The 26,965-nt window shown below is 43.8% G+C and overlaps 1 protein-coding gene and 1 long non-coding RNA gene across 5 annotated transcripts in view; one reads left to right on the top strand and one right to left on the bottom strand.

The window, feature by feature from the left end:
* Window positions 1-26,965, top strand: part of LOC118161942 — a 73,080-nt gene that overhangs the window by 5,922 nt on the left and 40,193 nt on the right. The gene's annotated exons all lie outside the window — the stretch shown is intronic.
* Window positions 1,012-26,231, bottom strand: RIPK1 (receptor interacting serine/threonine kinase 1). Of its 2 annotated transcripts, none has more exons than XM_035317726.1 (12): window positions 26,088-26,231; window positions 22,173-22,376; window positions 20,401-20,554; window positions 19,787-19,924; window positions 17,190-17,418; window positions 15,924-16,073; window positions 14,791-14,867; window positions 11,198-11,288; window positions 8,403-8,977; window positions 7,165-7,231; window positions 2,234-2,386; window positions 1,012-1,881 (listed from the first exon to the last, which is right to left on the bottom strand). In XM_035317726.1, the coding sequence occupies exons 2-12, from the start codon at window positions 22,322-22,324 to the stop codon at window positions 1,595-1,597; spliced, it is 2,073 nt and encodes a 690-aa protein (XP_035173617.1). In that variant the 5' UTR covers window positions 22,325-22,376; window positions 26,088-26,231; the 3' UTR covers window positions 1,012-1,594. The 2 variants fall into 2 exon arrangements, with proteins under 2 accessions (XP_035173617.1, XP_035173616.1); XM_035317725.1 differs by having other exon boundaries at window positions 7,165-7,236; window positions 8,405-8,977.

The raw sequence follows: 26,965 nt of genomic DNA, 5'->3' as shown, positions 1-26,965 counted from the left end.
GTCAGCCAGAAACTAACAACCACTTACTGCTTTTTCCACAGCAAAAAGACCTGGTCCAAAAAACCTGCATGGAGATGTTTGTAGGCTTGATGGAACTAAGGGGTATCAACCTTCCATATAACTGAAGTCTGGGAGACAGAGGGATTTGGCCAACGTCTTTTCAGTGGTTTGTGGGGACAGGACAAGGGGCAATGGCCACAAGATGGAGCACAGGAAGTTCCACACCAACATGCAAAAAAACTTCTTCATGGTGAGGGTGACAGAGCACTGGAACAGGCTGCCCAGGGGCATTGTGGAGTCTCCTTCTCTGGAGACATTCAGGGCCCATCTGGACTCCTACCTGGGCAACCTGCTCTAGGGAACCTGTTTTTGCAGGGAGGTTGGATCCAATTATCTCTTGAGGTCCCTTCCAACTCCTAGGGTTCTGTGATTTGTGAGAGGAGTTTGGCCTAATTATTCTTAGGGCATAAAGACTTACAGATCAGTGATTCTTCTTTCACAGATCTTGCACACTGAGGTTGTGTCAATACTAGTAATTTAAGAGTGGTGAGGAACATTCCCAGGCACTGGAGCACCATCCCCTGCACTACAGAGCTCTTCCAGTGTTCCCCAACATAACTTCAGCGCTGCGAAATAACCCTTGCTTAAAAGAGTCCTGAACATGCCATGGTATTTTGGATATTAAATGAATTTGAATCCTGACAGCAAGCTACTTTTTGCCAGTTAACCTCAGCACGCAGGAATGTTCTGAAGTACATTTAGTATAATAGTACAAATGCAGCCCAAGAGTTCAGTAACCAGAAATTCTCTTAGCCCCACAGTAAGTAGGAGAATAAGGCTTTGACCATGTAATAATAAAGCACTTTCCCCTTTCCAAATCTCTCACATTTCCCAAGCTTTTATTTTGGATTGCACAATGATTTATTTTTTTCACTATTTCATAAAGCAGACCAGAGACTAATCTTGTAAAATTTTCTCTACCAAGCAATGTAAAATCAAGTGCAATGTTAATCCTTGAAAGAAGAATATTTTATCAATGACACACTTTTTCAACTAAAAATCTTTTTTTTGCTTTTATTCACCCTATTCACCCTACTGTTCAGCATAGTTCTAGACATATACATTTAATGAACATTATAAAAAGACTTTAAAATAATAGCACATCTACTTCTGATCGCCCTATGTAATAGCATTGTAAGGACTGCCAAAATTCAAGAGTTGATTTTGCTTTCTGTCCAAGTCTCTCAAAGTGAGTCTGTCTTTCACATTCTTGACTGATGCATAGGCTTTGCTCAAATAATGTACACTGTTCAGAACTGAACAAAGGTACCATCATGTTTCAAGACAGACTATGAATTTTATATAATGCATTTTCCTTGGACTGGTATTATTATTTGTTATGTTTCGAAATTCCATTTCCATGAAGGAAAATTTTATCATCTGCAAGACCTAATTATCTTGACAGCAACTTTGAGTTACTGAAAACTGCTTGGCAGAAAAATCTGTTCCAAAAGCTTCAAAGTCTGTTCAGAGTTGTTATTGTAAGGTCTTCAGGAAAAAATATCCTCACTTTTTTCCCCAGTTCTCAGTCAACTTATTCCTCGTTCATTTGCATCAAACTAGTAAGGAGATCCAGTCTTTGGCAGCCGAAGAGGGCTTTGGCAAGTTTTCCAACTGTAGCACCTTTGGAGCCTTCCCTCATTCCCCACTTAAGCAGCATTTGGTAAACTTTTTCTTTTAGTCCATCTCGTTCATAGTCGTGATCAATTTCATCAATCTCAGGATCGGAGAAGCCCAGTTTACGAGCACAGTGCTTCCACTGTCTAGCCAACTTTTCTCTCACCAGATTCAGATGATTGTCGGTCAGGACAGTGTTGTCATCTGAAGGGGAAAAAAAAAAAAGCATAAATTTTCTACTCCCCTCACTACCTCAACTGTCCTTCCCAACTTATTTGTAGTATCTGTGTCACACCGCTTGCCTCTGTGTCATGGAACTACAGGACAAATGAGGTATGCGGTATTACAGAACAGTTTTGCCACAAACCTTTACTCGCTTTATACACTCTAAAGTACTATGCTATACTGACATAGTGTCAACATCATAAAGGATCTAGACAGTTATTTTTCAAGTTGCAGAGGGAGAAAGCTGTACTGCTTTCATAGGTTCCCAAATGATTCTCAGAGATAACTACGAGGGGATAATAAACCGAGATGAGGGAGATATTTCTCTTACCAAATATACCCCTTGATTCATAGTAACTGTAAGATGCTTCTGTAGCAACAGGAGAAGTGCTGATGTGTTGATTCTGCTCTTCAATCTTCATGTGATTGTAGGATCCAATCTGAATTCCAGAACTGTTAGTTATGTTGTATTTGATTGAATCTTCTGTGTAAGAGAATTTAATACAATTTGTGAACAATTGCATATGGTTCAAAAAGTCAAGAAGTAACATGAAGGGTGAGGGGGAAGGTTCTGCTGATCAGGGAAATGATGAAATGTTCTCCTGTATTTAACATGGAAATGGCTACTTACTGGAACCTGTGAGCATACTTCCATTATGCAGACTGACGTCGTGCTTCAGTGAAAGCCAATCCTACTCCATTCCATGGCGAAGTGCCATAACCAAGCCTCACCTGCCAGTAGTTACTAGATTGTAAATAGTGTCCCCTGCACTTCAGGAATGTGTAGTGGCAGACTTTCTTTTCTTTTTTTTTTTTTTTGATTAACAGCCTCATAAAATGGCTTGGGTTGGAAGGGACCTTAAAGATCATCTGCCACAGGCAGGGATGCCACCCACTAGATCAGGCTGGCCAAGGCCCCATCCAGCCAGGCCTTGAACACCTCCAGGGATGGGGCATCCACAGCTTCTCTGGGCAGCCTGTGCCAGTGCCTCACTACCCTTACAGCGAAGAATTTTCTCCTAATGACTCATCTAAATCTGTTCTCTTTTAGTTTAAGACCATTCCCCCTTGCCCTATCATTATCTACCTGAGTAGAGACCTTCTCCATCTGTTTTATAAGCCCCCTTTAAGTACTGAAAGGCCACAATGAGGTCTCTCCACAGCCTTCTCTTCTCCAAGCTGAACATCTCCAGCTCTCTCAGCCTTTCTTTATAGGAGAGGTGCTCCAGCCCTCTGAGCATCTTTGTGGCCTTCCTCTGGACCTGCTCTAACTGCTCCACATCTTTCTTGTGCTGGGGGCCCCAGACCTGGATGCAGCACTCCAAGTGGGGCCTCACAAGGGCAGAACAGAGATGCACAATCCCCTCCCTTGACCTGCTGGTCATGCTTCTGTTGATGCAGCCCAGGATGTAGTTGGCCTTGTGGGCTACAAGCATATGCTACTGGCTCGTGTTGAGCTTTTTGTCCACCAGAACCCCCAAGTCCCTCTCTGCAGCGCTGCTCTCAATGAGCTCTCCACCCTGTCTGTTCATGTCTGGGATTGCCCTGACCCAGGTGCAGCACCCTGCACTTGGATGTGCTGAACCTCATTAGGTTCATGTGGGCCCGCTTTTGTAGCTTGTCCAGGCCCCTTTGGATGGCATCCCTTCCTTCTGCTGTATTGACTGCACCACTCAGCTTGGTGTCATCTGCAAACTTGCTGGGGGTGCACTTGATCCTACTGTTTATGTTGTTGATGAAGATGTTAAACAGTACTGGTCCCAGGACAGACCCCTGAGGGACACCGCTTGTCACTGGCCTTCAGTTGAATGCAGAGCCAGTGGCCACTAATCTTTGGCTGCAGCCTTCAAGCCAATTCCTTATCCACTGAATGGTCTGCTCTTCAAATCCATCTCTCCAATGTGGAGATCAGGATGTCACGTGGGACCACGTCAGAAGCCTTGCAGGAGTCCAGGTAGATGACATCAGTTGGTTTTCCCTGGTTGACTGATGCAGTCTCTCCATCACAAAAGGCCACCAGACTGGTCAGGCATGGTTTGCCCTTGGTGAAGCCATGCTGGCTGTCTTGGATCACCTCTTTGTCCCACAGGTGCCTTGACATTGCTTCCAGGAGGACCTGTTCCATGATCTTCCCAGGCATAGAGGTGAGGCTCACCTGTCTATAGTTCCCCAGGTCCTTCTTTCTATTCTTTTTAAAAGTGGGAGTGATGTTTCCCTCTTTCCGGTCACCAGGGACTTCACCTGACTGCCAGGGCTTCTCAGATATGATGAAGAGAAGCTTGGCAACTCCATCAGCCAGTTCCCTCAGGCCCATGGGATGCATGGCATTGGGCCCCATAATCTTGTACCTATCCAGTTCCATCAGGTGGCCTCAAACCTGCTCTTCACTTACAGTGGGAGGGACTCTGCTCCCCCAGCCCTCACCTAGAGGGTCAGGATGAGGGATGTGGAAAGCCTGGCTGGCAGTGAAGGCTGAGGCAAAGAAGTTGAGAACCTCAGCCTTCTCCATGTCTGTAGTTACCAGTTTATCCTTCTAATTTCTCAGAGGTGGTACGCTCTCCTTGGCCTTTCTTTCTGGTCAGTGTACCTATAGAATCCCTCCTTATTATCCTTTGCCACGCTCAGATCCATCCGTACCTTGGCTTTCCTCATCCCATCCCTGCACAACCTGACTGCATCCCTGTACTCTTCCCAGGCCACATGTCTCCGCTTCTGCTGCCTGTGTGTTTCCTTTTTGTGCCTCACTTTGACTAGCAGGTCCTTGCTCAGCCATCCTGGTTTCCTGCCCTCCCTGCTTGCTTCTTACAGAGGGGGATGGGGAGTTGTGCACTCTAAGTAAAGCATCCTTAAAGAGTTGCCAGCTCTGTTCAGCTCCTTTCTCCTTGAGCACAGTGTTCCAGGGGATCCCATCCCCTGGTCTTTAAAGAGTTGGAAGTTTCCTCTTCAGAAGTTCAGGAACCTGACATTGATCTTCACCAGGCACATATTCCTCAAGATCACAAACTCAGCTGGGGCGAGGTCACTGCAGCCCAGACTGCCTCCAATCTTAGTCTCTTTAATGAGATCATCTGCATTGGAAAGCACCAGGCCCAGTAATACTTCTCCTCTCGCTGGTTTGTCTGATACCTGGACTAGGATGTTATCCCCACCATGCTCCAGGAGTCTCCTGGACTGCTCTCAGCCTGCTGAGCAGCTCTTCCAGCAGCTGGCCAGGTGGCTCAAGTCCCCCATTGAGATGAGAGCATGAGTGTGACACTTCTTGTAGCTGAAGCCAGAAGCCCTCACCAGCAGGCTCCCCTTGATCAGGTGGCTTGTAGCACACCCCAACCACAAGGTGTCCTTTGTTGGTCCAGCCTTAACTTTCACCCGGAGGCTCTCAGCCTGTCTGTGGCTGTTTCTCAAAGACAGCTTTTCGCAATCAATCCCTTCCCTAACATCAAAGGCAATGCCCCTGCCCCTCCTTCCCTGCCTGCTCTTCTGAAAAGCTCAGCCTGCTATTCCAGCTATTCCGGTGTTCCAGTGTTGTCATCTGTCCCACCACCTGTCCATGACAGCAATTGGGTCATAGTTTTCAAATTGCACCGCGGCTTCCAACTCCTCCTGCTTGTTTCCCGTGCTGCCTGCATTGGTGTAGAGGCACTTCAGCTGGGCTATCAGTCGCATTGCCTCTTCAGAGGAACCCTTTGGGACAATTCACAAGTATTTCCACATTGCTTCCTAAAGTGACGATGTTCCCAGGTTCACTTCCATCACTCAGAGGTACGTCTCCTTCCCCTGCTGAATCTAGTTTGAAGTCCTGCTCACAAGCCCTGCCAGCTTGCTGCCCAGCACGCTTGCCCCACCTGATTAGGCATGCCCCATCCTGTGTCATCATTCCTGGTCTCTCAAAAGCACGTCCGGGATTGTAGCACCCAAAACCTTGAGCATGGCGCCAGCCAGGCAGCCATTCATTCACTTGGTCCATCCACCTCCTCCTTGGGTCCCAGTCACCAACTGGGAGGACAGAGAACGCTACTTGCACTCCCGATCCCCTCAACACTTTTCCAAGGGATATAATGTTCCTTTTGATATTCTGGAGTCTGTTGCAGCCTCATTTGCCCCTGCATGAAGGAGCAGGACTGGGGGGTAGTCTTCTGGCCCCATCAGGCTTGGTAGCCTGGAGAGATTGGATGGCCTCAGTGCCTCTTAGCGAGAGGTCTCCAATTGCTAACATCCTTTGTGCCTTCTTTGAGGCGCCGGTTCTGATGCGGGTAGTTATTGGGCTAGCTCTGTACAGCTGCCCTTTCCTAGGTTTCTACCAGCCCTAGAGCATCATATCTGTTTTGCAGGGGCACTTCAGGGGCAAGGGGGAAATGACGACTCCTGCTTAGAACAGAGATGAGGGTCCAGTCTCCCCCGTCCTGTGAGTCAGTCAGGTTTGTCAGTTCAGGGTTGGAAGCTAACTTACCTTCTCCTTGCCTGGCCTCAAGGCAGGGCTGTTGCACTGACATGCGTTGAACGTAATGCAATTCATCGGTCTCCTGATGAGATTCCTGGACGCTACGTTGTCTGAGCTTCTCTAGGAACAGAGCCATCTGCTCTAAAAGTTCACCCAGCTGGGCACACCTGCATCCTTGACACCCACCTCTGCCTTCCGGCCCTAGGGGGACTTCCAGATTCTGGCATTCCCTGGAACTGAGGGTCTGGGCAGCTCCTTCGGTGCTTGGGAGGTCTGTTTGGGTGGAGGCATCTGCCTGGGGAGGCTCCATTTGGGTTTCAGCATCCTCTCGACAGGTGCAGCAGATGCAGCAGGTGAACAACATTCTGGCTTCACTAGAAGGCTCCTTCCGTGGTTGCTCCCAGAAGAGAATAAAGTGGCCCGCCTTCTGAATTTCCCGCGCACACTGCTGTGCCACTCCCTGCCTGCTGCATCATGACTGGTTTGCCCAGCTCCTGCTCACCTGTGCTCCCTAGGGGCAGCCTGTGGATGCGGGGGTGGCTGCTGCTGCTCCGGGCCCCACCCAAGCCTTGTCAGCCACCCTTGGTATGGCTGCTGGGTGCCTCCATCCAGGAATGCCCCTGCACACCACGATCCTTGGCTACACTGTGGCAAAGCACTTGCCCCAGAGCTGATCGCTTCGGTGAGTGGCAACTTCTCTTACACTTAGAGATATAAAGCAATAACAAATTATTTCAAGATCCTGATGTTTTTTTTTCCTTGTTAGTCAGGATGCAATGCCTACCCTGGTGGTTGCCAAGACAGATTAAGGCTACAGCACTTACCTCTGGGTAACTGAGGTACAGGAGTATAATACGCAAAGGTTCCCCTTGAGAAAGAAATGGAATCCTTGTTACCTAAACAGGTAGTGAAAATGCCAAAATCATTATATAAATAAAAAAGCACACGTACTTGAAAATGACTGCAATATTTGGAATAGTCTGAGTGCATAGTGCTCTTAAACACAAAAAGACAAGAAGGTGTGTTATTTTTTTGTTGTTGTTGTGTTTTTTTTGTTTGTTTGTTTTTTTTTTACTTAACAGGACTTCACCTCCTTGAATAGCTCTAGTTAAAGCAGCCACCCTTATCATGATTTTGCTCAGGGACTAATAACCGTAATGATCCTTGGATCCCAGTGAGGACCATGGGATTCCACGTGGGTGTATGACCAGCTGGCTTTGAGATGGCAGTGCAGGACCACAATGTAGTTATGGATTTTGCTGCCTTCTACCAGGTATTTGAATCTGCAGATTCCAAACCAAGAAGGCTCCCATTGGGCATGCCGCTACTGCTTACTCCTGAGCCTGATCACTGTTTCTGTGAGCACATTGGCTGTGGTCGGCTGTAGCAACAGAGTGCTACAGCGTTCTCTTCCTTTGTTGCTTCCATACCTTTCTACTCCACAGCTCACTAGCAAACATCAAGAGAAGTTCCCCGTTAGCACCCGGTAGAGCTCTCAGGAGAAACCCATCAAGAGCCTTAGCTCATATTTTGCTCTCTGAACTCAGGAGTCTCTTGCTGCAAACCAAGCTTTAAAAAAATATATATTTTCTTAAATGCTACAAATGTATGAGGAAAACATGAATTTTTGCACATGCAACCAATGGTATGAATGTTACATTCTGTGAGTCAAAAGTATTTCTTTGTTCTTCTAGTATGATTACTAATAGTTCTTGGCTTTGGCAGCAGCTGCAGTATTATCTGTTGTCTGCTATTGTTAAGTTGGTAGCTGAAGAGTTAGGCACTGGGTCTGATGCTTCTCTATTGTACTGATGGCTTAGAAATGATTCACTTGAAGTTAACAGCCTGAGATCAGTAAAATCAAGGAAAATGAAGTCAAAACTGGAGCATTTTAGCAACCTGGAGTAATTTCAAGTAAACAGAGAACCTTTGCTGTATCACAAAGATAAGCTGTTAGCAATAAGCAGGTGTTGCACAAACTACAAAACCATCTTTGCCACATCATTTTTAGAAGAAAAAGTGTCATTTCAGGAACACAGGAGTTGTGAGGAGGGGGACTCTCACCTGTATCTGTGTCTGCACTCTTTGGATACCTGTTTATGTTGGTCTGTGAATGCAGGCTTGTGCCAGATTCAGGCACAGGAATTTTGCTCAGGCTAAAGGTATTGGCTGAATGTGATTCGTAGAGATCCTCTGGATTTCCTGGGAGGAGATTTCTAGGGTTTGGCCCATAAAAAATATCAAAATTTCCCTGTGTTGGTGTTGAGGGTGGTTGTGGCCGAAAATAAGGATTAGTGTTTGATCCCGTGTTTTCAGCTCTTGGATACAGTTCACTCTGTTGAGGAGCTGGAAACATCTTTGCAAATGGATCATAAGAAACTCTTCGTCTCCTTTCTTCCTCTCTCATTTCAGGGGTGTATACCACATGGGGAACTCCTGGTACTCCTGGTTTATCCATCCAGCTGCCGTATATGTGGTAGTTGTATTCCCGCTGGAGTTTTCTTTCTAGATTGTCAGGGGATGTAAATGAGGTCTCGCAGCTCTCAACAGGCTGATTCTCAGAGGAGGCAGCAAACTGGGCTTCATTAACCTCGCTGGTCACGGGACCCTGAGAGCTGTGTAGAGAATTAGGCTGATCTGAAAGGAAGGAAAATTCTGTAAATATTGGAAATATATCCTAATGCAAGTATGTAACCTGTTGTGATGACACTAGGATCTAGTTTTAGTGTTATGGTAATTCATAAAAGGTGAAAATGTAGCATCACTTCCAGCATAAACTGCTTTATATAATGCCTCTACTGGGAAGTATTACAGACTTACATTCAGGAAAGAGGCATCTGAACTCACTGTGTTACTCTGCTTATATTGACACCAGCTTCTCAGCCACTGAAATTAGAAATTCATGGAGGTTTTTGTAAGGTCTGATTTACTATGGAGTCTTCACTGCATCAGCTGGTATTTGATCAGTGCAAGACTGGAGTATAACAAGATGGAAAATAGGACCCCCTGTAATTGGTATTACTTCATAAAGCATAAATAATTTGTCATTAAGGTCACATCTGCAAGTGATTATGCAAAAATCCTGTCTGGGTATTTCAGGATTAATCCTTTTTTATTTTGTCTAGTTTGTTCTTTGTAGTCTCAAAGAATACATTTTTACAAGTAACGCCTACCAGCTAAAATAGTCTGTCATCTTTCAAGCTAATTCTCACTGTCAAAGGAAGCTCTCCTTCAGTGCTGAATAAGACTGAGTTATGAACCAGATCATGCTGCAACAGACTAAACAAGAATGTAAAATTCTGTATGTTACTACTTGTTCTTGTGGTTTTTAAGGGCAAGGCTATAGTTAATTGCTTAAAGTTCTCAAAGCTTCACATTTGCCTAGGAAATGTTGCACACTGCCTAAAGTGCACACTAGCACAGGTCACTGTAAGCTTAGAATAAAGTATAAGTGCTTCTCACTGGTTCAGATAATGTCAGTGACCTAGGGTTTTTTGTTTGTTTGTTTTTCAAATTGCATGAATTCAGTCCAGATTAGGCTGGAACAGAACTAGTTCCTCTTGATGGCTGTATATTAATACTTTATTCACTTCAACTTGCTCTGCTTCTACTGTTACCGCTGCTAGAGGGAGAGTGGGAGGAATAAGCTAATACAGAAACAATCCCATCAAAACTGACAGCTAGTAGCATAAATTGCATGGCGTGCATTCTCCAGGGCAAACCTGAGGTGTATGAATGAGCAGGTCCTGCAGGATACCTTTTGCTAACACTGCCAAGTAATGCCCATTGGCTGGAGCAGGAGTGGGGTGGGGAAACCGTGCCCAAAAAATCAAGCATTATTTTGACAGACTGTCAAGATACTACTATCTTTCTGCAATGGGAATTCACAGTAAAACCTCTTATACTTAAAAGCACAAGAGCATCTGCAATCTGCATTTGTATGTGATTATTCTTGCTAGGGATGTAACTATCCTAATTTAAAAATATAGCAATAGGGCTGCCCTACTAAATCCATTAGTTCTGCTAAAGAACTGTTAGGGCAAACCTAACGTTAGGGAAGATTGATCAGTTGCATGCTACAGTTCAAAATTAATATTGTCTTTAAATTGTGTGAGCAAAACTAGTAGTTTTTATTTCTACTCAATTTTATATTGTTATTTATAAATCAGTGCTGCAAATATGATCTTATTTCCCTTGCCATTAAGATACTTCGGTAAACCATTTCCAAGTATGCTTCCACACAACTAAATAAGTCATAACGTATTAGTGAGATAGCTCCATGAAATGTGCAACTTATCCCAGATTTGATAGAAAATATCAGAGAAAGGAGAGAACTCATCTATTAGTGCTCCTCGGGTAGACTCTAGAGACAGCAGCAAGGTCATAAGCAAAGCAGCATCTTATAATTACATGTCCTGGTTGTATTCAGACCATTTGTAAGAACGGCTGGACTGGGAAAAAGGAAAGTTTGTGGAACTGAAGCCTATAGAACGAGCATTTAGTTTGTTAAAAAGATGGGAAGAAAGAGCAACTATGAAAAGTAATTACCAAATTGACCGTTGGAAAATTTAATGTTAAATACACTTTTCAGCACGGAAGAGAGAAGCACAAGACAGTAAAATAAAATGGTTTCAAACTGAAGATGCTGAAATTTTTGAAAGAGTGAATATGACTTTGGGGAGCCTGGGAGCAAATTTAATCTTTGCAGTGATTACAATTCTCTCTGAAGTGCTGCATAATTGAATCTCTCCATAACCACTTAATGGTAAGATTACTTACATTGTACACGGATACGATTTTATCTTCAGCAGAGTACGTAGCACAATGTTATGTTAGGAAGTGATTTGTAACACTTACCTATTTGACCATTACTGGGATCTTCTGCTACAGCATCTATCTGAAGGGACTGCATCCTCTGCAGCAATTCATTTGGCTCAGGCCACACTTTCTACATGTAAAAGAAGAACACATGATCAAATTATGGGTCAAATCTTAATCAAAGGGAGTACCTGTACAGTAGGGAACAGCACATGTGTGCAGTAAAGAGACCTGGGTGAATAGATTCCATGAGTCTGTGGGGAGAGATCCCAAGCTCGTAACAGAGAGCACAGCCTAGCAGAAAATATCCATAGCTTTGCTACAGATGGGCAAAACCTTATCTTAAAACCTTATCTTCAGTGAAGGGAGGAAGAACTGTAATGCAACTGCAGTATATAATACTCTGAGTTGGCCAAGCCCTTACCTATGTGAGTATGAGCTTAATCCATAGAGTGGCTGTGGATTGTCTGTCTTGGGCCTAATAGCTAGCCTTTCTGCAAGCAGTCTCAGTGAGAGGAGGATGCTGAGGTAAAGGCAGCAAATAGGCACCCTCTTTTCTGGATCTCTGTATAGCAAGTATATTCATCTACAGGAAAGAGGCAGGATGGAGAGTTATGTTCACGTATGACCATGCTGACTCTTACTTTTATTTTTACTCTTACTGTTCCTGAGAGTATCAGGAACAAGGAGTTCAGAGGATATTTTCAGAAGGATGCAGTACAGTTTCCCCTCTGTAAACACTCATCTTCACTACGCTAGAGTAAAGGCAAAATCCACTCCCATTCTACTCTTTTGATGTTCCTATTACTTAGACTTCACTAGAAATCACTTTTTTTTTTTTTTTTTTTTTTTTTTTTTTTTTTACACAGAAAAATTATTTCTCAATTTCCCTTGGTGCATCTTACTTGTAAAATATTTAAGCTTTCATTTTCTAATGAAAGTTAAACCCAAGAAGTACCTCTGCAGATTAAAAATCGACAGCTCTTCCCACAGTTTTATTTTCTTCCCAAAGCAAAAGACAACATTCTAAATCTCATTACAACCTTAGGTACTTAGATTTTACTTGAGTAACTAAATAGTGATGTCTTTCATAATTAGTCTGTCTCCTGTAAGATCCTCACAGAGAAGCTGATGGATTATGGGCTAGATAAGCAGGCTGAACAACTGGGCCCAGAGGGTGGTGATCAATGGTGAGAATCCAGCTGGAGGCTGGTAAGTAGCCGTGTACCCAAGGCATCGATATTAGGTTCAATCCTGTTCAATGCCTTCATTAATCATCCAGAGGGACCTCAATAGGTTGGAGAAACTGGCTGACAGGAATCTTATGAAGTTCAATGAAGGGGGGTGGTAAGTTTTGCACCTGGGGAGGAACAGCCCCCTGTACCAACATATGCTGGGAGCTGACTGGCTGGAAAGCAGCTTTACAGAAAAGGACATGGGGCCTGCTTGAGCAGGGGGCTGGTCCAGATGATCTCCAGCTTTCCCTTCCAATCTCAACTGTTTTGGGATTCTGTGGCCCTTTTAGTTAGGGGGCTGTAGACTCTTGCTTCCACAATCGCTAGTGCAGAAGTGAAAAAAAGCTTTGCCCCAAACCCTCCAACTTATGTTCTTAATGAATCTATACCAGCAGTTCAGCACACTGACTTGCTTGGATGCAGTATTCATGTTCTGTGCCCCTCACCTGTGTGGTCTGATATGAAGGGATGCTTCCCTTTCTGAGAAAGTAATAGACTTGTAGCCCATTTTCTAAATAGTCCTTTGGCCACTATGATGCAGGAGGAATATTTACAGAGAGCTAATGTAGCTAGTATAATTGGCACTAATCCTGATTTGGGGCCGCTGTCATAAACTGGCCATGTAGTTCACATCATGAGTTAGTTCAGTCAGATCCGTCCAGGAGATTTGTCTAATGAATTTCATTTGGCAAAACTATCATTTTGTTGAACAGTTGCCCGTGCTTCATAATTATCAAGTGTTTTCTAAACCAGAACCTTTCGTTTCCACAATTAAGGACTTGTTGATAGAAGGAAGTGCTTTAAAAAAACAGAACTGTAAATTAATGGTTTTACAACGGAAGTTGGTTGTTGTTAAAATAAATGGATATATCATGAGTCTGAGACTCACTTTACTGCAAAGAATTAAACCCTTAATTCTAGGAGTCCTCACTGATAGCACTACTAAAGTGAGTGAATTGATAAAACCTGTGATAAAAAGATTCTGTAATCAACCAATATTCAAGAAGTTCTCATTCTCTTATTTCTCAGTTCAGAAATCATTCTCTGTATTGTAAGTTGTAAACCTAAAGCCAGAAAAGGAAGAGAGACCAACTTAAATACAAAGGAAAAATAACTGATTTCAATTAAAACCCGGGGCATTACTTTTATTGCTACGGTATTGCTCCTGGTCTCAAGCAGGCTAGGAATCACTAGATGCTGCCTGAACGCAACACAAAATTACATGCCTTAAAAAAAAAAAAAAAAAAAAAAAAAAAAAAAAAAAAACTAGAATGAATGTACAGAGTTTTTATACTTACTCTAAATCAGATTCTGCTACTTTTGAATCTCTGGGAATAATATTTAATTCTATCAGTCAGACTTTCTGGACATGGTAGAAGCTTTTCCAAAGTCTTTTATTATCATAGAATTGCAGAGTCATTCAGGTGAGAATGGGCCCCAGGAGGCCTCCAGTTCCACCTCCTGCTCAAAATGGGACTGCACATGGGATCAGATTGGGTAGCTCAGGGCTTTGTCCAGCTGGGTCCTGAAAAACCTCTAAGGATGGTGACTGGCCAACACTCTTGGGGAAAGTTGCTCTATTGCTTGTCTGTCCCTGTGGGACTATTCTCTTGTTTTGCTTTATGCTCACAGCTTCTTATCGTCCCTCTCCGATGTGCTGCTGAGAAGAGCTTGGCTCCATCTTCTGAACAAATCCTTCACAGGTAGGAATGGGCTGCTACTTATTGCCCTCCCAAAGCCATCTCGTGTCCAGGCTGAACAAGCCCCACTCTTCTCAGCAGTGCTGCTCCCCTGCCAGGCAGCCCCTGCTCAGTGATGTTTCTCCTCCGGTGCAGCACATTGCATTTGTCCTTTCTGAATTTCCTAAGGCTTCCATCAACCCATCCCTCCAGCCTGCAGATGACAGCCCTGCCCTTGACAGTACTTAACTCATCCCCACGTTTCGGTGTCATCTGCACACCTTATGAGAGTATGCTCCATCACTTCCTTCGGTCGCTGATAAAGGCGTAAACCACAGCAGGTCTCAGTGCAGTAGACCCCTGCGCTACCCCAGTCGTTACTTACTGGTCTCCAGGTGAAGTAGGACCTATTAACCACTGCCCTCTGAGCCTCATCATCCAACCCATTTTTAACCCATCTGTTTGTCTACCCATCCAGATGGTAACATCTGAACTTGGACACAAGAATATTTCAGGAGACAGTGTTGAAAACCTTCCTAAAGTTCGGATAAATGCCATATGCTGCTCTCCCCTCATTCACAGCCCCATCCATTTTATCACAGAAGGAAATCAGGTTAGTCAGGGATGATAAGAGTGTGGCAGAATCTGGCCATAACTGGGGATGAGGCACGGGGATGTTAGGAAACTGGCAGTTTAAAATATTTAGGAAGTTACTCACTTTTATCTTCTTCAGATCTTCTTCAATATTTTTTCCTATATTTTGATAGTAAAATGGCTTGTATGTTTTACTAATTTCTGTAAAAAGAAGAGAACTAGGTGAAAGTGGTTTTCAATGGAAAGTGATTTATACTGTCAACAATTTTGATGGAGAAGGATTGAATAAAGGCTTGTATCAAGTCAGAAACAGTAATGTGAACACTATGCACACATCTGGAATCTATGTGCACATGACTCTTTTAGCCTTAATGTAGTAACAAGAACAGGGTGATTTCTAGGATGATTTTTTTTAATTGTCATATTGCTTTTTAGGGTGAAAGTGCTCTGTTTATGACCTGTGGCTGACAGCACTTGCCCTGGACTTGACTGGCCAAAAGACAAAATAACACGTCTTAAGAAATAAGATGCATTCAGGTATTCAATAAGCAGCTACCCCATCTCTGCTAAAGATGGAATTACTGAAAGAATCTACAAACAAGATAAATATTAGCATTTTCATTAAGGGAAAAACAAACCGAGACACGCCGCACAACCACAAAACCAGTCCATTAGCAGCAGATAATTGCAGGTTAAATATGGAAATAGTTGATTTGTTCCTCCTGGTATACATATATCCTAGGAATATTGACCTGCTGTATATGAAGCTCTTGGTGCCCTTGGTCTAAATCAAAATCTCTGTTTCCTGTCACATGTTGATTTTCTTTTTGGGGGACTACTATTGAGGCAGAGACAAAAGGCAAAAGTTGATAAGGAACATTGGCTGATACTTGATGAATGCTCTTAGTCTTCTTCCCAGACCATTCAGTCCAGACTTCTATGCACTTTGATTGTTTTGGGATCTGACACACAAAAGGATGGTTAGTCACAAGCTGTTGCATTGTTAATGGCAGGCTAGTCTGTGACAGCTTCTGAAGCAATTTTTGATAGGATGTTTTCTCAGTTGTACCCAAGATGTACTATGTTCCATCCTATTAGCTGTTTTTTTTTTTTTTTTTCAGGCTTCAGAAGGAAGATAATACATTGTCAAAGACAAATTATCATCATGCATAAAGTGTCTTAGCTCCATCCAGTCACTGGTAGTTCATGAACTACTGGTGGACATGTAACAAAAATAATCCCAAAACAATGTCTTACCTGCAAAGGTAGGCCGTTTCTCTGCCTCTTGCTCCCAGCATTGTTTCATTAAGTCAATAATCTCTCTTGGACACTTCTCAATGATCTCCTCTATGTCTGGTCTGTTTCCATTAATGATGCCGAAGCAAATCTGAGCTTCATTTATACCATCTGAAAAAGTAACATTTCATATCAGATTGCAATCACACATTTTGCTATCCCCAGAAGTCACATCTCTGTAGGTAAAAGAAATAGTGAAGCAGCAGCCTGTGTATTTCTGGGTATGTAAATGCTTCAAAGACACCTGAGTTACAGATACAAATCTCTCACATTTGTGAATGTGAATCCAGGGTCTTAACTACTATACATTAGAGATTCATTTTAAGACTAATAGATTTATTTTTATGCATAAGACATGCTCTGTGCGAGTAAGGGTGACAGATCTAGATTTTAGAACCCAAATCTCAGTTATGCTCTGTATTAAGTCAGAACACAGAGATTGCCACACAGGCACTGTTTAGCCAGTTAGCAAAAACGGATCCATTCAAAATGACAAACACAAGTTATTCTGGAATTCCATGGTCTGCTCCTACTTCTCTGCATGAGCCCATGTAGGACAAGAGGGAATAGCCTCAAGTTGCACCAGGGGAGGTTCAGGCTGGAAATGAGGAGACATTTCTTCTCAGAAAGGGTGGTCAGGCATTGGAATGGGTTGCCCAGGGAGGTGGTGGAGTCACCGTCCATGGGGGTGTTCAAGGAAATGTTGGACGTGGTGCTTGGGGACATGATTTAGTGGGTGACATTGGTGGAAGGGGAATGGTTGGAGCAGATGATCTTGGAGGTCTTTTCTACCCTTAATGATTCTATGTATGCATGTTAAGAAATTAGCACCATAGAGCTGAGAAGCAGTAACTGGCTGTGTGGATGTTTCCGTTAAAAGAAAAAAAAAAAAGCATATGTGACTAGGAAATAACGCACACATCAAAGTTTCCATCCTGGCCTGCCCAAGGTTTGTCTAACTTCTGCCACCGAATGCAGGTTTACATGTGCACCATGTGGATGTGAATAGACTTTGTTCAAACTTGGACTCATGCCTGCATTTCAAGTACAACTGAGATGTTCTTGACCACACTTAAAATGAATGATACTTAAAAGCGGCCATCAGGTGCCAAACAATGGCTATTCTAGGTTTTAAGTGATATAATGCACTAATCTTAATGTTGTAATTTTAAACGCATAGCATTTTCAACTTGATTTTGTGATCCATTCTTTTTGCAAGTAACTTACGCTCATATGGCTCTTTGTTAGCAAAAATCGCCCAGATTACTATGCCAAAGCTGTAAATATCTGATTTCTCCCCAGGTTTTACATTAACACTGCGTAAGTGCTCTGGGGCCATATAGAAAAGAGTGCCAGCATTATTCTGGGAAGTGCTCTTGATTTTCTTCTGTCGGGTAGTCTCTTCTTTAGTCAGCCGGCTCCAGTTCTTAAAGCAAGCAACACCAAGATCTGCAATCTGAAAAATGAGATGCGTCAGAGCCAGTGCTGTGATGACAAGTAGCTAGAGAAGCATTTCATGCAGTGCTCAATTTTGTAACAATAGCAGGTAGTAACTTACCTAAAAATGAAACTCTGCAAAAATGCGATTATGAGAAAGGTCATTTTTGCTTTTTTTTTTTTTTTTTTTTTTCCCCTAAATAAAATATCACTGCCAACTGGGAACTGCTAGGCTGAACCTTCATTATTAACTTAACACCATGTGGAGCAATGGCACAACGCAAGGGGAAAAAGTTGTTTTTGCTTGAAGAGAAAAATGATGTTCAAACGCTGCTTTGTAGTACTCATGGCAGAACAGAAGATCCACAAAAGAAGCAGCTGAGATTCAGAAATAATCTATGAGAAGGGTGTATATCCTCTCCTAGTGCAGTGCCCTTTCCATTTTGATTCCATTTAACATGACTCCCTGAGACCTTTCTACAGAAAGGGTGAGGAAGAGGATCGAAAGTTCTGTGATGTGTATGCTACAAAAGACGTGGAAAAGGATAGCATGAAATTAGTTAAAGCCAGGGTACTGGGTACAGTGCGCTTGACAAAGTGATGTTACTGAAACATATGGGTGCTGTTTTACAACAGCTAGACTAATGGCTGGTGGTGAAGACAGTAATCCTTCCCTCCTTATCCTGCAGCCTCCTCTCATGTGCTCCCTCAGTTTCTCGTGTTCCAGCATTGACCCTTTTCTGACCCAGGAAGACCTAGGGCAAGGCACTCAACCAGCTTCCTCAATCAAGTGCTCTCCAGCAGAAGGGTAGGACTGCCTTGAACTTAAATTGTAACCTGCTGGTTTGGCTTCCTAAATTGTAGTGGGGTAGGGTGGTCAAATTAGCACCAGTGCTAATGCAAGGCAACAGAAGTTCCATAATGTGAGGGAACAGGAGAAGACAAGCAGGACTGCCTCTCTTGGCCGCAGAAAGCTGTTAAACCCATCTAGTTGTGTAACCCAATCACTCCAAATACAACTGGAGTGACACATTGCCTCACTTCTCTCTCTTTCTTGTTGCCTCTAACTAGCTTATTGGTCTTATTTAGCTTCTGAAGCCTTTGGCTAAATTTAGAGGTGATATATTCAGAATAAGAGGAAATTCTAAGTTACAACCTGCTGACAAAGCAGGAGTTCGTGTCTAAAAGTGAGAGGTCTAATGTGACAGAGGAAAATACAATATAAGTCCTCTTACATTTGCAGCTTCATAGAACAGCTGTTTGCCCTTAAAAATGTTGGCACTGTTGGACACATTTGAGCAGGTAAATCATACAACAGCTGCCTTACATGAGGCTGTTGATCAAACTGCTTAAAAAAGCCAGATCTGATTCTGAATTTGATCCTGGGTTCCAGTTCTGTTTGTCTTCCAGTGTGATAGCAGACTAATTTGCTCCTGTCCACAAAAGCAAGCTGAAACCCCCAAACCATCCAATTTACAATTAAGGCAGATAATGAAGTGGTGTTTTGTTGTTATTTGTCTTTTGTTTTGGTCAAAACCTAATACAGCTTGTATCTCTCATCTGCAAGCTCCTCATACTGCACTGTGACTTTCTACTTCCTTGACCTTGTCTAATTACTTCTCAATAATTTGCATGTGAGAAATAAAACGTGATAGAATACTCTTCACAGCATTTTATTCAGTATTTTCCTATTGTAATGGGGTGATCATTTCAGCAACTCACCTTGACCAGGATGTTTGATGAGGACTGCTGCAAATTCTACTCAGGTTTATTCAGCAGGAGGCTCTATATGTGTATGTCTGGATCCAAAAGCCCACTGAAGTTAATAGAAGGACTTTGGAACAGGCTTATAACTCATTATTTGAAGTAGTTTCCTGCTGCTTTTTTTTTTGTAGCTGCTGGCTGTCATTTAAATACGATGACTAAAGGAAAAAAAAGGGAGACAAAAGAGGAAAAGATAATAGGCAAAAGAAGGAATAGAAAGAGCAAAGTAAAGGCAGGAGAAATTACAGCAAGAAAGGACAAAAGAAATGATCCTTAAGACACTTTCTGTTTGTTTCAGTCTGTGGGCTTAGGTTTGTTTCTTTTTTTTTCTTTCTAGCTGTTTCATTATTTGTAGTTCACTAATTCTCAATAATATTATTCTTCCTTTTTTAATACCCATAGTGATTTTTTTCCCCCCACAGATAAGGGGAAGATTATGCAAACTTCAGGTGCAGAGCTTGTATAGGTCATCGTATTTCAGGGATCTACTGCTAACGCTCTCTTAGCAATAGCTCACTGAACTACAGAGGAGTGCATCTACTGACCAGGAATGCTAAGCAAAAGCAAACTGGGTTCTTCAACCCAAATCATCAGCGTTCCTCCATTTACTTTCTAACACATACCTTAATGTGGAAGTCTGCATCCACAAGGATGTTTTCTGGTTTTAGGTCTTTGTGTACTAAGCCTTGCTCATGTAGATAAAGCATTCCTTCTATGATCTCCAGCACGAAACGGCCTTTCACTGACAAAGGTATTGAGAGCTAAAATAAGGAACAAGAAATATCATCTATTAAAAATGCTGCTACAACCATCAAATCAGAAAACAGTCTTCAAACAAGTTTGTTTCTCAGTCCCGAGTACCTCTGTTCAAGCCAGGCTAATAAAAAGAACCAAGGTCCTTCTCGGATCTAAATTCTTGCATTATGGAGTCTCTCCATATTTACAAAAGCATTCTTTTTTAGCAGAGTCTCAAAATATTTCTACAAAAACACTCCCATAACTCTGAACCTACAACTGTGGTCTCCTCCTCCATGATGCACAGGAAAGCCATAGCTGTCCTCTGCTTTTATAATCTGCCATCTCTAGGGAAGGCAGAGGGCCACTGGCCCTTTAATACAAAAAGGAGAATCAGAAACTAAAAAGACCGCCTCCTTTGAAGACGGCAGCAACATCTTGACCCTTTCAAACATCTTATCAACTCCAAGGAGCATAAGGGATGAAGCAATTCACTGTTCACCTTCTGTAGCACTTTCATCATGTTCCCCCGGTCCACATACTCCATCACAAGTGAGTAATTTCCGTCTTCCAAAACTATACCGAGTAGTTTTACCACACGGTTGTGCTGTAGTTTCCGCATAATCCTGCCTTCTTCAAGGAGGGAAGCATTATATCTGCAAAACAGCAATTACACCGAAAGTAGCCCAGGTAAAATAAAAATGCTGTTGATTCATACCCAAAATCATGGCCCAAACTGACAGCCTCCCCAGAGCCACTCTAAGATGAACCATACCTTCTGCTGGTTTTGAATGGGGACAGTCTTGTTCATGTCAGGCTACGTTCTCCAACTCTCTGCTCAAATGCCTTGTACAAAGACTGCTAGCAAAGCCTGATGTTAAGGCCTGCTTTTCAGAAAGTGAATAAGCATGTTTGTTTTTTTTGTAAATGCAGTACTGGTGGTATATCCCTGAGCTGAGGTGGGATAAGGACAGGGCAGGGCTGAAAGAACCTTTGCAAAAGGAGGATCAAGGCACACTACACTGCCTCTTGTACAGGAAACTACCTAGACCTGTTTCCTGAAGGGCTGCTATTCATATTTGCTTCCAAAATGGATTTATTACAGGGGAATCTACCTGCGTATGGGATACTGATAACATTTACTGGGGATTATTGGTTTAGGATGAATTCAAAACCTGCTTACCTCAGTATAGCCCACCAATAATCACAGGTACACAGATGGAAGCACACTATCAGTGTACTTAAGAAGAATGGTACCAATAATTTTAAATATGGGAAGGGGTGACATTTGTACTGTTCCACCTGTTCCACAGAGCAAACTGATGCAAGAAAAACTTGAGGCTATGTTGCTTGCCAATGCTTTCCTACCCTGTGACTTATAAGGAAACTGCTTTCTCCCTCTGTGTTCCTCTGCAGTACTAGAGGAGGTGGTTGTTTTGTTTGCTTTAGGCTCATTTAGAAGTTTGCTGAAGACTTTTGATTCAATACTTTAAGGAATAAAAAACTTAAGGGCCTAGGTAGTGAGACAGTGAAATAAATAAATAAAGCTGGCAGGCTTATCTGTTTTAACTGCGTTTGTCCCAAACATCAGTGAAGCCTGCAAACTACAGGAATTTCTTACTTTCCTTTCCACTGGCAAAATGAAAACTCATTTTATTTGTCATAATACAAACTAGAAGAACATGGGTTCTTGTCTCTCTCTAGTGGAAGACTCAAGGGAGAGTTTTAGGATAGTTGTGGTGGTAAGGTAGTAGAGCTAGAACATGACATGAACCCATTGAAATCCACAGCTAATTCAATCCCTGAATTAAATCAGTGGGCTTAGCTTACGTTCTTGGTATTATAAATGTAGAGTTGGAGTCCTGCTGATGCCCCATGTTTGTTTAGTTCCTAGTGGACATCTACATTTGGACAGCTGTACTGAAAACTGATCAGCAAGCTTGCAAGTAACGTGTCTGCTCTGTTGCTGAATTTACCTGAGTGTGTAAGAGTTCCCTTGATTCTTAACAATTCACAGCAGTGCTCACCTTGCAAAAGAAAACAGGGACTTCACTGCAACAATAAGTTAAAACTCTAGAAAAGTTGGCTCATGAGGGAAAAATGAAAATTTGCAGGACTGCTGCTAGTACTGTACTGACAATATTTTCTCCACATACAATATCGCCAGGATCCAAAGATCTAAAATTATAATCTTTTATTTAGAATTATCTCTACTGAATTTAGAGGTTTCCTTAGACTGAAATATAAAAATGAGAACTAAGATCAGGAACTCACTCAGTGCGCTGGGGTCCCGTATACACGGTTTTTAATACTACGTATCCATGTTTTCTGTGAAAGCATAGAGAAATTGTTCCACATCCTCCAGCATCTAACTGTTGTTTTTCAAGCAAATCCTGGGTGCTCATGTGGATGTCATCCAGTGACATGTTTGCAGTCTTAGCAATTTAAACGAAATGAAGTACCCTAGTGCTTCTGGACCTGTATAAAGGAAGAAAAAGCGTCATTACTCTGCATTTAGCTGTTCCACTAAATAAGTGTCTATGTAAGGAGACATTAGAATCTACTCGTGACCCTTCCGAACTAGCTGTGTTACAAAGGGCCTCAGTGTGACACTAAGGATGCTGTGTTTCTCTCATAGGATCGGTCCAAATACCACAATTATTTATTCTGTCTACATGTTAGAGTCATGTTAAACTGATGTGAAACCATTTCTTCACCTGAGGATCTCCAAGTGTTGTTAATAAATGGCTCTTATCCGTAGAACATGCAGTAGGTTGTTACTGTCCTTATACTTCATGCTTGGAAAAACTGAAAACCAGAGAAACAAGGGCCATGGCTCCAAAGGCAGGCAGTTTGTAACAATTCTGATAGGTTCTCGTTTTCTAAATTGCCTGAACATGGGCCTGTCTGGTGCCTAGATACTTGGATAACTCTAAGCTATGTTTTGGGCATCTTTGCGAGTCTGGCTTTCAAGAGTTGGCTTGAAGCTTAAAATATAGAAAAGGTTTCTCTGGAGGGTGAAAGTGGGAAACATTTTCCCAGCTGCCTGAACTTAAGGAGATGAAAGCTGGGAAGGACTGTGGTGGCAAAATAAGGCAGCTCTCCACCCCTCAAAAAAAAATAAACAGGATGAAGAAATTATAAAAGCTTGCAGTAACTCCTAAATACATCAACAGAAAACACCATGAATTTGGGGAGCCTTGAAGTGGGTAGGTAAATCATCCCCCGTGGATGCCACAATAATTTTAAGCTTTTGTTGAAACTGTGGTGTTCCCTTGCCTGATGTGTCTCCCAGGAGGTAAAACCTTAAAAGAAGGCTGCACAAGCCTGTGCCTTTGGCATGCATCAGCAAGCTGCATTGCTAGCACAGGTGCAAACTCTGCTTCATGAACGTTTATGTTAAGCACCTTACCTCATGTAAAGAAAACGTTTTCTGGCAAAAAGCAAACTCCTAAGAGACTACAGCAGCGGTTCAGTTTCCTTTTCTTTTGGGTGGCTATGACACAGATATAACAAAAGCACTGTTTCCAGGTGCCCCTGTCAGCAGCAGTAGATTAGCTCCTTCAGGTAGTTAAGAGCTCTTTAAGTAGTGTAGTAAAGGGCTTCCCAAATTTTTCAGACCAAGCTAACTACTGTGCACCTGTATCTTAAAACCTCTAATTGCAAAGATGTTTTTAATGCTGTTATGAACATCAGCTGCAGCCCAATTACTACAGCCTCTTTTGGGAGTCTGGGAAGTAAGGAAGCAGTGAAAAAGTCTGTAGAAAGCAGGTGCTGGAGGGCAGAGAGATGTTAATGTGCACATCTGGATATTGGCTGGCCAGTTTGATAATACTGACAAGCCAAAACTGGGAAGAGTAAGCTTTTTTTTTTAAAAAAAAAAAAACACAACAAAACAAACAAACAAACAAAAAACCTTCTTCTTTGGCTTTCCTGGCTTAGAAATGATGCAGGTTTTGGTTTGCTGAGGTGCTAGCCTGCCTTGAGAGCACAGGACTGAGGACATGGCAGCATTCCCTTAGTAAGAAGGTAAGCTTGGCTCCGCTTAACAATTATTATGGAAGAGATGTTCTTATATTGCTTTACAGCTAGTCAAATGGCTGTGTAACAAACAGCTCATAGCACTGCCCAGAACACCCACTGCTGCTCTCACAGGTGAGCCCTAGTCTCCTTAGCAGTTCCTGGTGAAGGTCCTTTGGATTTCTTGGTGAAATGCAACCCGCTGTTGTGCTGATGGGGTAGGTGTCACCAGTACAAAGGCCTGAATTCAGTAATGAGACTTTAATGTGACACAGACTAACATCTTGCTTCTTTATCTGGGGTCTCCCTTTAAAGCATTGGATCAAAGTTGCATATCTATGGTAATTTTTGCATGCTGACAGTAATTATACATCTCGGTAGTAACTGCTTGTGCGCAAATTGCAGATACTGTTCTTGTGAAGACAAATTAGGTGTGTGTTTATTTAAATGCTGAATCTCTAAAGTTACATTAACGCTACAAATAGCTTGAGGCTGCTAAACATTCAACACAATATAACCTGATGAATAGTAGCCCTGCCTCAAACCACAAAAACAGAACTTTGTTCCTGTTTGCCTTGGTAATATGCCTTCCTGTCAAGCAGCGTGTAATAACTTTGACCAGAAGGCTTGGAAAATCAGTAGTAATTTGTGAAATCATGAGAGGGCTGCTGAAGTGAGCTGGGTAACATATAACAGAGGGAATTTTCTCATAAGGTGGGAGAAAACCCTCCTTAGGCATGCTCTAGTATTAGGATGACTTTTTTTTTTTTTTTTTTTTTTTTTTTTTTTTTTTTGTAATGAGGCACTCTCAGTAAAAGCTCTTTGAACTGAAGATTTGTTTGAAACGTAAAGATTTTTGTAGGATGAGTATCACAGAAAAGCAATCCCTGGTCAGGCTTGCAAGCGAAGACTACTTATTTCAGCATGCTGCTTAACGTGAGGTATTGGCTGACGTTACCTGAACGTGTCAGATATTACAGGAATCAAGAAGGAAGGCTCAACTTCATTCAAACTTACTGCTTCTTGTTGAGATACATAGTGACTAAAACGTATCCTTTAGTACCTATGATACTTCAGTACCAACATTAAGTGTCTGTGCTGAACAGAAGAGAAATTTTGTAGCTCTGCTCAGCCTAACCTGGCAGAGGCTAAGCCTGCTTCTAGCAGTTCACTTGCGTTCTGTAAGGTCACCCTCACCTGGTTGACTATAAAACAAATCATCTTTAATATACGATTGTGAACATCTGTATCGGGGATGATTTGTATTTAACAGCTGCCAGCAAGTACTATGAAAATTTTGAACGCTGGTTGCTGAAAGAGGGAGATTTTCTGCTGACCAGCGTGTTTGGCTTTCCTTTCCTTTAGAGAGGCGTAGAAGCGTGATACGTGGGGTTGTGGCATTTTAATTGTTACGCTGTGGTTATGTTCTCCCTCCTGGCCCCTACGGGGCACACGAGTGGTGCCCCGATCCCCAGGTCGTGCTGGGCCTACCCCTCGCGGCTCGCTCCCCTGGGTGCCTGTTGCTGGTCTGACACGGACCTCGTGGGCCTGTGCGGTTCCGAGGCTCGCTGAGCGTGTCAGCAGGGTGGCACGACAAGAGGTTTCAGGGTCCTGGAGATACTCACGGTGCGCAGCCGCTTGGCAGGCGCTGCAAGATGTCATTGAAGGAAGCGGGTAAGCGCGCAAGCACCTCAGCCCCTGGCCGCTCGGCTGTCGGGAATGGCAGCGGTAACAAACTGGAACCAAACCCGGAATCGCTGATACGGGGGTGAACGGGGGAGGAAAATGGAACCAAAACCGAAATTACTGACGCTGGTAAATGGAGGAGGAAGAAGGATGGGTTCGCACAGCCGGGGGACAAAACTTGTGCGTGCCTGCGAGGCGCTTCAGAAGCTGTCAGCGCCCCCCGACCCCACGGCCGTAACTCTAGGGGCAGCAAGGGCGAGGTTTGGACCGAGAGGGCTGAATTTCAGCCTTCCCCGCACGGACAGGGCTAAATTTCAGCCTCCCCCGCGGCTCAGTTTCGCCTCCCGGGGCTCCCCGCCGCCCCCCTCACGGCTCCCGCGCTCCGCCTCGCCCGGGGCCGGCGGCCCGGCGCCCCCCGCAGCGGGGTGGCTCCGGCTGTGGGCGGCCATCCCGGCTCCCCCCCTCGGTCCCACCGTGCCTCACCGTGGCTGCTGGCCGCTTCTCTTCCCCGCCGAGCCCCCCCCAGGGCGGCGGGAGCAGCTCTCGGCCCGCCCGGCTCCGGCCCCGGCCCCGGCGCTGCTGCGCCTGCTCGGAAGCGGAGGAGGTGGCCTGGGTGGCGGTGGCGGTGCTGCTTGGTAGCTTTGCCACGGTGCTTCCAGTTCCAGGGGATGTCTCTGCCCTTCACGGTGCCTTGCGGGTGCTGCGGAGTGCCGGAGCAGCAGATCCGTGTGGGAAGGCGGCAGCAGCCCCCTCAGCTTGTGTTGGAGGGAGGGAGCCTTCCTGGGGTGGAGGGCGAGCTCTGGAAGTGTGATGGATGTCAGTGGTCCAGGAGCCGGTCTCCTGCTGGAAACTGGGGCCCCAGGCTGCTGTGGGGCTGGAAGAAACATAGGGGCCACGGGGGGGGTTATTTAATTCTGTGCTAGCCCAAACGGTGGATTTCCTGGGTAGGATTCCTCCTCGGCTGTGGAGGACTTCTGAGGCTGTGTTTGTATGAGTCCTACGCCTGCCACTTAGAGACAAAAACAAACCACCACCCGTCAAGTGCAAACCTTTGAGGTTTGCATGGGTGCACTGGTGTGTAACGCTGGCATGCTCTGAAGCTCTGGCCCTCTGCAAGTACAGAAATCGTCCTTTGCTCCCCCCGTGGCGGTCATCAGTGCAGTATCTGACTTCCTAAACTACCTGTGTGTCCTAATTTGCACTTTCAGGGGAACAGGCAGACTGATTTATGCCTTCTGCTGGCCAGCAAGTTCATCCAGAAGGGGCAGGTGGCTCACGCCTTCCAGCTTTTTCCACTTCCAACTGATTCTGGAGCAACTAGCATTGAACCAGAACAGGCGTCTAATGCTCCCGCAGCTTTG

This window comes from Oxyura jamaicensis, chromosome 2 (genome assembly GCF_011077185.1).
Source record: "Oxyura jamaicensis isolate SHBP4307 breed ruddy duck chromosome 2, BPBGC_Ojam_1.0, whole genome shotgun sequence".
Taxonomy (NCBI): Eukaryota; Metazoa; Chordata; class Aves; order Anseriformes; family Anatidae; genus Oxyura; species Oxyura jamaicensis.
The sequence above is the reverse complement of the archived record's forward strand: the minus strand, read 5'-3'. Positions and strand labels throughout refer to the sequence as shown.

Coding starts and splice junctions, on each gene's coding strand:
- RIPK1 (XM_035317725.1), bottom strand. CDS start 22,324: ATGTCACTGGATGACATCCACATGAGCACCCAGGATTTGCTTGAAAAA. Junction 8,978..11,197: donor TCCCAGTAATGGTCAAATAG/GTAAGTGTTACA, acceptor CCTTCCTTTCAG/ATCAGCCTAATTCTCTACAC. Junction 1,882..2,233: donor TGAATCAAGGGGTATATTTG/GTAAGAGAAATA, acceptor TTTCCCCTTCAG/ATGACAACACTGTCCTGACC.